Source organism: Octodon degus, unplaced genomic scaffold (assembly GCF_000260255.1).
Source record: "Octodon degus isolate 3935 unplaced genomic scaffold, OctDeg1.0 scaffold00005, whole genome shotgun sequence".
Taxonomy (NCBI): domain Eukaryota; kingdom Metazoa; phylum Chordata; class Mammalia; order Rodentia; family Octodontidae; genus Octodon; species Octodon degus.
In genome coordinates this window covers 22,635,462-22,646,502 of record NW_004524581.1, presented here as the reverse complement: position 1 = coordinate 22,646,502, position 11,041 = coordinate 22,635,462, and the positions used below count along the sequence as shown (strand labels likewise).

The 11,041-nt window shown below is 53.6% G+C and overlaps 1 protein-coding gene across 1 annotated transcript; it reads right to left on the bottom strand.

The window, feature by feature from the left end:
* Positions 1 to 11: 11 nt before the first annotated feature.
* On the bottom strand, positions 12 to 7,198 carry Gtpbp2 (GTP binding protein 2). Its single transcript, XM_004624114.3, has 12 exons — positions 6,987 to 7,198; positions 5,124 to 5,150; positions 4,801 to 4,985; positions 4,375 to 4,483; positions 4,029 to 4,226; positions 3,619 to 3,793; positions 3,283 to 3,502; positions 2,841 to 2,976; positions 2,703 to 2,761; positions 1,966 to 2,137; positions 1,390 to 1,554; positions 12 to 1,151 (listed from the first exon to the last, which is right to left on the bottom strand). Exons 1-12 carry the CDS (start codon positions 7,170 to 7,172, stop codon positions 975 to 977), a joined length of 1,809 nt encoding a protein of 602 aa, XP_004624171.1. The 5' UTR covers positions 7,173 to 7,198; the 3' UTR covers positions 12 to 974.
* Positions 7,199 to 11,041: the final 3,843 nt, after the last annotated feature.

Sequence of the window (11,041 nt, the reverse complement as noted above, 5' to 3'; positions counted from 1 at the left end):
ATATATATTTGCAGAGAAACCTCAATCATCAAATCCCTGAGTCCATGGGAACCCAGGATGCTAACAAAGGGAAAGAATCCGTACCTAAAGACTAGGAAGTAGGGCAACATCTTTCCCTTTCCTCCTGGTTCCCTGCAACAGAGGGAAGGGACAGGCACTACAAATTACTAAGATGAAGTGGGGTGAGGATGGAAGGATGTGGAAATGAGGGTCAGGTCCCAGTCTGTGGGGCAGCCACCAGTCTGGGAAGGTAAAAACACTCTGATGGGGGCTGACAATTGCAGAGGGAAGGACAAGACTGAGTGACATGCAGCTGGCGTTCAGTATGCCAGGCCTTAGCCTGGCAGCCCCACACCTGGGCCAGCAAGACAAGTAGCACCTGTGGGGCCTGTGACAGGAGGAGCTGGGGACATGGCCCTTGAGTGATGAAAGGACAGAAGACAAAGGTGAAGAATGGATCCTGGGTCTCAGCACAGCGTAGGCAGGAGCACTGCCATTCACTGTACCACTTTCAATGGAGCAGTGTCTTTTGTCCACAGCCAGGGAGAAACGGGTAACTTACATGGCCTTGAGAAGAGGTATAGAAAAAGGAGCGCTTTCATGGGCCACCCCGGCTGTGATAATTCCTGAAGTGCAGAGATCACGGTGAAACACACGCAGTCCTGATAGTGGGCCACGGTGGCTATAATGAGCTCCTTCTGGTAGGCAGGCCACAGGATTGCCAGGGCTGAGCCAACCTGATTGCCAGGTGGGCAGGCAGCAGCTGGGCACTACTCTCAGTTCTGTCTTCTGCAGGACTGCCCCTCCCTGCCACACCAAGCTTGACACCTCTCCAGAAAGGTGGCAGGAAGCAGGTGGCAGAGAGCACCCCTCTCCCTAGCCTATTAACACACACGGCTGCCGTCAGTGGGCAGCATGGCTGGAAGTCACCTTATATATTGTAGGAAGCACAACAGCTTCCCTGCCTGGAGGACTCAGAAGCCCATGTTGGCCTGGGCTTCTCCTGCTGAAATGGCTTGCACATCAGTGACATGGCCGATGCCTTTGGTAACACCCTCCCGGAACAGCAGCTTGGCGCCCACTTTCAGGTACTCGGGGTGTTTCAGGAATCGGAAACGAACCACTGCCTTCTCACCAGTCCGCAACTTGTCCTGCAGGAGAGAAATGGTCACTGCCTCGCAGTGCTTCCCATACCATCCCTCCCACCCTGGCTCTCCCTCTACCCTTGGGGTCTCTGTGTAGACTGCTGCTCCCACCCCCAGCAAGACTTCTGTTTCCTCCATGGGAGCAGGGAGCTCTGTGCCAAGTGTCACCTAGGGCCTCTACTCTTTTTGAGGCAGAATCCTGACTTTTCCCTGGAGAAATGAGGGATAGGTGGGCCCCTCTCACCTTGGCATGGATCTTTTCCACCACAGCTGTCTGACGTACATTGCCCACGTGCACTGTCACCTGGAATCCTCGTCGGAAGGTGGTGGCGTGGAACAGTAGGACTATTTCTGCCTCAAACACTGAGCAGATGGTGGGGTTCATCTCGGGACTCACCATCACCATGCCCTAGGAAGGCATGGCCCCCAGGCCCAGGAAGGGCAGACCCAATGTCAGACCCTCTCTCCCCGTCTCCTTACACCCTTACAGCCCCTAAACTCTTCTCCTTTGTGACTCCCAACCGAAAGACCTTGGAAGATAATGTTCCAGACTTCTCTAGGAGGGCATCCTCACCTACCTCCCATGTCCTCTGCCCACCAAAGCTTTGTGGTTTTAAGGCCTAGGCATTTGGCTTGTACTACAATGGTTCACAGTCATGTGGGCTTTGTGAGGGTACTATTCTTACACATAGGTCTGTGTGACTAGACCCGAAGCTTCTGGATCAGGGCCCGAGGTCCCTGAGTAGCTTTGAGCACTTCAGACAGCTGGTCCTTGTCAATAGTCAGCTCCCAGCACATCCCGGCCCTCTTGTCCCCTCACCTTGCGAAGGAGGGCACGGTCAAAGTCCCCAAGGGCCAGCGTTGCGGCCTGCCCAGCCCGTAGCACACGGCAGGCGGAGCGGTTGCGCTGGATGCTGCACACCCTCAGCTCTAGGAAGCAGCCATCGTCCGTGGGGCCCACCACCAGCTGATCACCCTCGCGGCAGATCCCACTGCAGCCCAGAGGGCAGAGCACAGTGTCAGCCTGGGCCCGCTGCTTCCTTTAATATGGTCAGCCCAAGCATACTTTTCCTTCCAGGGGTAAATTCTTCAAGGAAGGGCTAGGAGTCCTCATTCAGACTTGGATGTGGGGTGGCTGCCCAGCCTGGCCTAGCACTCCCTTTGAAGGATGACACCAGAAGCGGCTGCACTGACAGCACCAGTGTGGCACCCCTGGGTCTACTAACACCCAATACCTGGTCCCTAAGGGAGCAAGTAGTCCCCTTGGGTTCTGCCCTGTGCTGTGGCAGAGTACTTTTGTCAGTCACGCACGTGAGACTAGATCAACTGAATGCCCTCTAGGTTTCTTCCTGCAGCCCATGACCCATGCTTCTCCCTCAGGGGCCTAGAGGGTCCCAGGAGGCACTGGGAGGTTCCAGCTTTTTCCAGTAGTGAAAGCTTAATCTGCAAGCAAGGATTCCTGCAGTGGACTGTTTAGTTCCAGGGGCTCCTCTGGGCCAGGATGTCTGCATACAGGGCTACATGAGGCTGAGCAGAAAGCAAAACAAGCCACTTCACCTGGAAAGTGTCCCTCCAACGACAGTCCCAACCTCTGGTACTGTGTAGATTTCATCCACCTGAAACCAAGAAAACTTTCACTGTCCTGCCCAGTAGGGCTGGCAGGTCCAGCCGCTCTTCTTGCCCCCAGCCTTCTACCTGGAATTCTGTCAACTGCTGCATGAGCTCTTCCTGCTCTTTGCTGTTGGTGAGTGGGGGAAGGATATTCAAGAAGACTTTGAGGAGGTCCAGACTTTCTCCAGACACACTGGACAGTGTGAAGATGGGGGTGACACTGCACAGGGAGGCACAGAAGGGGCCAGTAAGGCTGGCAGGAGCCAGAGCCCAGGGCCCACACAGAGAGGGGATCTTTTCTCAAGGAGCCAAGGGAAACAGTAAACATCTCCGGGGTCCCCAACATCAGGAAAGCTCCAGGTAGGCTTTGGACAGGGTCAAGCCCTTCACAAGAACTCCCATAATCTCAAACTGGAAAGGCCACAGAATTGGGCCATTGCTAGGCTAGCCCCAGAAGGGTCCCCATGCTCCTAGGCCCCAGGCAGCCACCCCCTTGGATTAGGGTTTCCAGGTAAGACACACTTACTTGGGTGACTGAGCGAATTGCTGGGCAGCAGTGACAGCATCATCCTCAGAGGTGACCAGCATGGGGACTTTGTGGCAGCCAGGTTGCTTGAGGACCCGCTCCAGCTGGCGTACTGTCCTCTCCACCGTGGTCTTGGCACACAGGTCCACCTTACTCACCACGATGAAGAAGGGCACCTTCAGGGCCAGTGCCAGCCCTAGATGCTCCCTTGTGGTGCCAGCTGTTCAGAGGAGGGAGCACAATGAGGAAAGAGGGAGGAGGAACACGTCGGTGTGGCTCCCAGGGCAGGGACTGTTGGTAGCTGCCCTCAGCCCTGTCCCCACTGACACTGCATACCGATGCCGGTGTTGGCGCTGACCAGGAGCAGGGCGCAATCAGGGCAGTAGGAGGTGAGGCCGAAGATGGTGGTGTGCAGGTATTTGTGGTGGCCAGCCAGGTCAATGAAGGTGATCATCTTGGAGCTGCTCTCACAGATCTCCTCTGCCGTCCGTGAGTCGCTGTAATTCACCACCTGGCCGGGGGCCCAGGGTCTCAGTGTCTTGTGAGCCCCCAACCTTTTATGTGCAGGACCTAAACCAGTGTCTGGGGCCCTGTCTCAGCCCTGAGCCCCACTCTCCTACTGAGCTCAGCTGACTCTCCATTTGTGTTCTCAGAGAGAAAGAGCTTGCTCTTGTTCCCAGGGCTGGGTCTACACTCCACCCTGGCCTCCTCAGTCTGCCCTGCTGGATCCCACTGATCCCATGCACCTCTCCTTTGCTGTTAAAACCCAGGATCTCGAAGCTGATGCTGGAGGTTCGGCCAGATTGAATCTCATGCAGGTGGCGGAAAAGGTTGAGCCGGGCCCGGCCTCGCCCATTGTCCAGCTCGCCCTGGGTCAGGACTCCCAGCAGGGTCGACTTCCCGGAGTCCACGTTCCCCAGGACGGCCACTCGGAGGTCTAAGAACTGTGGGTGGATGGCAGTGGTAAGCTCACTGGGCTCCACTCTTAGAAAAGGGTAGGAGCGAGAGACAATGTAGACACCCCAGGATCCCAGCCAGGGACAAGCCTCTCACCAGGGGCAACCTTAGGTGGCAGGGAGGGCATGCACTCACTTGCTGGTTGTCGGGGACCTTCCGCACTAGAACCTCAGTGATCTTCCGGGGGGTGTCACTATCGTAGTCTACTTCTCGCTCCCGGAGGACAGTGATATCTGCACCAACCCTGTCACAGCAAAGTCACAGCTGCCATAGTTCCCAGGACTCCCCTACTGAAGCCTGGTCCCTGGACCTTCCTGTATGTCCCCCCATCCACCAAGCTCCTGGCAATCTGTCCCTGACCCACAGCTCCTTAGACCACCATAACAAGCAAGCTAATGAGTCTTTAAGCAAAGGGAAAAAAGCCCAGGTCCAAGGAGGAGCACGGAGCTGTACTTGGGCCCTGTGTCAAGGGGTAGAGCAACAGGAAATCCCCTTTCAGCTCAGAGGCCCTGCATGGTGGGGCACGTGGGTCCCGAGTTAGGTAGGAAAGGGTGGGCATACTTCTCTGCCATCCGATGCAGGGTCTTGAGGGAAGCCCGCATCTCTTCCTCAGCCAGCCCCACTAGCAGCCCATTGTCTTCTACCCCGATCTGGTAGACGGCCTCCCCACGTCCCTCCTGGAGCCGCCACTTCATCTGTGTCACCAGGTGCTCAAAGCGGTACTGGGATGGGTTCACTAGCTTCAGCTTAGAGCAGGCAGGGAATCACAGAAGGGAAAATCAGAGGTGTTCCAAACGCACATAGTCCCCACCTGTCCTGCCCCAAGGACCAGGACTTTCTCCCCAAACACTGAGTCCCCTGTTACTCCCCAGCCTAAGACTCACTTTATATTCGATGTTTCCATCTTCTGCCTGAAAAGAAACAGGGAGCAGTTATTACAGTATCAAACCAATGTTCACTTCCCTGCAGGCCCCACTGGGCCCAGGTAGAGACAGTAGGGCCCAGGGCACCAACTTAGGCCAGTTCCTGGAAGGTCAGAGCAGATAAGGCCTTACTGGGCCCGCAGGTGGCCTTTCTGAAGGACACACGAATCAGTATGCACTGAGCTCCCCACTTAAGCTGGGAGTCTCCCAAGCCCCCATTTCCTCATTCTCTGCACAAGACTATCCCTTCCTTCTCCCCAGGACCTAAAGCTGATCTTCCTGGATGTCTATGTCTCCTCAGTGCCAGGCTATTGAGGCCTTTTTTTTTTTTTGCTACTGAACTGGGAAACACCATTTCCTTCCTGGCCACTCCTTGCAGCTGATGTCATCAAGTGTAAGAGGCTGCAAAAGACTCTGGGCCAGGGCCAAGGGGTGAGCTCGGTACTGGTCACTTCAAACTCGAGGCAAGGGAGCCTCAGGTGAGAAAGGAGCAGAATTCCAAAGTTGGAGCTGATAAGCAGAGCACAGTGGTGCACCCCTGTGAGTCTACCATTCAGGAGGGGAGGATGGCTGTGAGGGCAAGGCCAGTTTGGGCTACACGGTGAGTCCTGCTCTTCAAAAAAAAAAAAAAAAAAAAAAAAAAACCTCAAAAAGACAAAACAAAGCTGGAGCTGAGGTGAACAAAAGAAACTTAGAAAACAGAATAAAACATAAACCAGACTTTCACTGCCTGTCTCCTAATCCTGAACTCACCCCACAATCTTCTTTCCCTCCTCTGGGATGTAGCACAGCAGAGCATCCTTTGGCCTGAGCTTTCTCCTCAAAGGTGTAAAAGGTTATGGGGTTTGCCTGTGATGCCATTTACATTTCTGCACCCCTCCTCTCTGCCTATCTTTTCACCCTCTCCCCCCACTGCATTCATTCTGTTCCTTCTGGCCTTAATAAGTGGTCTGCACCCCTCATCCACTGTATGGGGTGTACTAGAGCTCTTTCCCCAACAAAGACATTTCTGAATGAATTCTCTTTAACACTCTGCAGGGGGTAGAGGATCAGGAAGGTTGGCCTCAGAAATGGGTCCAAGAATGACAAGCTAAACCAAAGGTTTTCCAAGCGTGGCCCCACGGCAGCAGCATATCACCATATGCAGATTTGTAAGAAAGACTGACTGTCAAGCCACCCCTCACCTAATAGAAATTTTAGGAGAGGGGCCTGCAATCCGCGCCACTAGTACACGCTAAAGTTTGATAACCACTGGTTTATAGGCTCTTCCTGGGTCCTATCTCCAGGGAGAGGAACAAAGTAGCGGTTGCTCCTTGCTTTAAGGACAGAGAAACAGCAGGCAGTTCTCTGTCCCCTCCCCTCCGGGACAGGCAAAGGGCAGAGGAACAGCCTGTTCTCTGGTTTTATGTGGTCACTGTATGAGGGGCAGGGAGAGAATATGCTGCTCCCTCCATGGTTCGCCTCCCTCCCTGGGAACAAGTTTGGAGCAAGTAGTGGCTCTCCAGGAGGCCTCCCCCGGAGCAGCACAAGTAGGGGGTCTCCCATTCCACCCGCTCTTCTAGAGGGGGTGGAACCCGTGTTCCCACATTTGGGGGATCGCGGTAAGAGGAGCGCGCTTCCTCTCCTTGATCCTGGTATCCTGGCGAGGTCTAGTCCCCGCGCCTGCTCCCCAGTGTCCGGGACCGGAAGGAGGGTCCTCCCCAAACCCATATCCCCGAGGTCTCGACTCCGAAAGGGGGAGCCGCGCTCTCGGTCACGGCTCCCCAGTGTCCCGAGTCGGGAAGGTGCAGAGCCCTCTCGTTCCGCCGCTTTTGAAGGGCTCACCTCTGGGGGCAGGTACGGGGGGTTGTTGGCTTTGCCGCCTCTATTCCTTCCGTTCTTCTTCTTCCCCTTCGGGCCCCCGCAGCCGCTACTGCCGCCGGCCCCCCGCACCTTGAGGGTTCCGCCCACAGCCGGGCCCCCTCCGGGCCGGCAGCAGCCGCCGAACAGCTCCGACACCCGCGAGTCCATCCGCCGCAGCCGCCGACCCCCCGCCCGACCCCTCCCCCCTGCCGCCGCCGCTGCCCTCCCCCTCAGCCTCCGCCGCGTCGGCCGGGCCGGGAGGAGCGGGGTGGTGCCCCAAAGGCCACGCCCCCTTCCGCCCCGACGGCGGCAGGGCACCACGGGATATGGAGTCCGTGGGCCTTGGGCCTTGTTCGGACGAAAGCACCTCCGACCTACATTTCCCAGGAGGCATCGCTGCGCGGACAGCAGGTGCTACGAGGCGGGGCAGGAGAGGGCTATGCACTGGGGGCCGAGGGAGCTGTAGTCTGTCATCTGGACCCCCGCGCACTAAGATTTTTTTTCTCTACAGGTTAGGGTGAGGGTCGGGAAGCCCCGCAGCCTTCAGCTGGGGACGGTCACCAGTGCCGAGGGTTTACATCAGAGCCGACTTTTGCGGGGGTACCCCCTGGGTCTGGCCGCTTAGCGGCAGATCCCCGACAACAGGTTGGGGATCCCGAAGAGCAGCTGGGAGCTGCAGAATTCAGGGCAACTGGTCCCACCTACGGTCCAGCTCCACCTCTGCCTCAGTTTCTCCCCCGATGGCCCGCATGCTGTTGGGGTGAGTCAGAACGTGCGCCAGGGCGGAGGTAGATGGTGGTTAGCCTAATTACGGTTGTTACTGTGGCGATGATTATGCCACCTTTATACAGTAGTCACAGCATTATTACCAGGCTGGCACCGTGCGGGGCTGGTTTTAGCCGCCCCAGGCACCGCAGTGGCCCGGACTTGAGGCTCGAACCGATAAACAGCCGGCAGCCTGAATGCCGCGGGGATGCCTGCGGCGAGTATTTATCCCCTCCCCTTTGTTTTGAAGCCGGACCAATCGGGGAGAACCGAGTTTGGTTTCAAACCGGCCAGGGCTGTAGAAGGGACCAGTCCCCCACTTGGGGCGGGGCTGGGGCTCGAGTTACATCAGCCTCGAAAGTGAAGAAGTGGCCCGGGAATAGAAACTTGGCCAGGGGCCCTAGGGGATTGTTGACTTTTGGCTTTCTTGCCAAGCTATCGCTCCTGCTCTTTAATGGCTCTTGCTGTCAGTAGACAGTAAACACGTCCAGCGACACAAACTAGTATATATGACACCAGAAAGGTATGGTGGAGAAGCAGAATTGCTGTGAGTCGGGACGCCAGGGTTCAATTTCCAGCCCCATGGCTATCTCGTGACTCACCATTCACAGTGAGTCCACTTCCCTCTCTTCACAAACAAGGAGGTGTTCGTACACAGCCAAAAAATAAAACAGCATTTGATTCCTGATCTCAATTTTCTTTGGAAAACTGGAAGCAGCAGTAGGGGCTTGCTTACCTCTGGTGATCTCTGCAAAGGTTTCAATCTGGTGGTGTCCATGGGCTCTTCCAGGGTCCACGTGCAGTTAGGCAGGTCTCCTGTTGGCTCAGTGGCTGTCCACATGGCATAACTCTTGCAGTGGAGAGAGCAAAGGACCAGAGTCTGCAAAGAGCCCTCCAGGTCCAGCCAATGTTGTGAGTCTTCAGTGGTTGAAAGCACACATGATTTATCTCTTCAAAGAGGGAAAGATTATTTTGCAGAGCTCAACCCCAAACAGCTTTAACAGAGCCACCTGAAAAACTGCTAAGAAACTATGACTATGGAACTCAGTGGAAGATCTCAGAAAGGATGGGGATTGGAAGGGAGAGATAAGACCACACCCCAGTGTTATCACTACCACCACTTCTGGGCCCTCTTGATAACCAGAGTCTGCTCCACTTGACTGGTACCACCTGTCCTTTCATCTACTTGGCTATTTCAATAGCCACACTCAATATACACAATTTCAATTCATCCATCCCGGTCCCCTTGTCTGCTGCGTGAACATTTCTGTTTTATTTTAATTTTAGTTTTTGAGACAGGGTCTTGCTATGTATTCCAGGCTGGCCTTGAATTCACTATGTAGTGTTGGCTGGATTACCTTGAGCAATCCTCCCGCCTTAGTCTCCCGAGTCTTGAGATCACATTCTGCTTGAATTTCTTTTAAGAGATAGCAGGGGTGACATTCTGATAGCCCAGGCATGAACAACTTGACCTACCACAGACAGAAGTGAAGGCTGTCAGAGGAGTAGGCTGAATGGGCACATCTGTCCAGGAGGAGACCAGGATCTTGAGGAATGGAAGGTGGTGTTATGTGATAGCTTCCTGAAAGGGTTGCTTATGAGGTACCCATGAGGTTGTTGGCTGTAGCCTATGTATATATGCATCACGGATACACACACAAATCACGTGCAGACATTTTTCCTGGCTTGTAATTAGTCATTTATTTTTGTGTATACTATGTTTGCATACATTTTAAACTCAGAAGGGCTGGCCAAATAGCTCAGCAGATTAAAGCACCTGCAAGAGGTTCCGTCCCTAGGTTTGCCCTGCTAGCCACGCCCCTGGGGCACACTGAGACAGCAGTTGAGACTGGGCTTGGTGGCATGCACCTGCAATCCCAGCTCTTGGGAGGCTGCAAACAGGCAGATCACTACAATTCTGATCTAGGAGTGAGACCCTGAACACCCTGTAGACCCTTGCCTAAAATACAAAATAAATAAATAAATAAACTCAGAGTTAGCAGTCTTTCTCTTTGTTTTCTTGCCTTTGTTGCACTTTAAGTCAACTCCACTCCTAGATTATAAATTCTTCCCCAATATTTCTTCTAGGAGATTCCCCACCCCCAAGGGATCAAATCCAGAACCTTATACACACTAACCACCTATAGGGCTGTATATCCAGCCCCTCTTCAAGGGTGGGGGAAGGTTTATTATTATGTTTAGACCGTTAGTCCACTTGGAATTTCCTTTTTGTCGTGTGTGTGTGTGTGTGTGTGTGTGTGTGTGTGTGTGTGCCCCCTCCAGTGGGCATACATAGAACTAATTTGAATTTTCTCCCATAAATACAGTTGTCAAGCGCTGGCAAGATAGCTCAGGAGACTAATCACCTGCTTAGGCAAGCACAAGGACCAGGGTTCAAACCCCAGCTCCACATGCCTCACCCGCCCAGCTCCTGGGCGCACTGAGCTGACCACCAAGATCAGGCATGGTGGCAAATGCCACCTCCCAGCGTCAGGGAGGCTGGAAACAGGAAGATCATTATGAGTCCGAGCTGTGTAATGAGACCCTGTACCAAATGCATTAAAAAAAAAGACACTAAGACCTACATAGATGTGTTTTTGAACTCATGTTTTGCTTACTTTTTAAATATCTTTTTTTGTGTGTGCAGTACTGGGGATCAAACTCAGGACCTTGTGCTTGCAAGGCAGGCACTTATGCCCCTGAGCTATCTCCCCAGCCTGTGTTTTGTTTAATTTACTTATTTATTTAATTTGCAGTACCAGGGATTGAACTCAGGACGTTGCACTTGCCAGGCAGGTGTTTATGCCACTGAACTATATCCCTGGCCCCTTGTTTACTTTTAAGCAAATCACGGTCTTTTTTGTTTTGTTCTGTGGTTTTTTTTTTTTTTTTTTTTTTTTTTTTTTTTTGTTTGTTTGTTTGTTTGTTTTTTTCCCAGTACTGGGGATTGGGCTACTGCCTCACAGAGTTACAGTCCCAGTAATTTTTACTTTTATTATTATTATTGTATTTAGTACAGGGTCTACAGGCTGTCACTACACAGATTAAACTCATAGTGATTATCCTGTTTTCAGCCTCCAAAGTACTTGGATTACAGGTGCGTGCCACCACACCCAGTCTCAACCACTGTCTCAGAGCACCCTGGGGATGGGGCCAGCATGGCATGACAGGGATCGAACCCCAGTCCCTGCATCTGCCTAAGCAGGAGCTTTAATCCACTGAGCTATCTGGCTGGCCCTTTTTTTTTTCTTTTTCTTTTTTTCTTTTTTTTT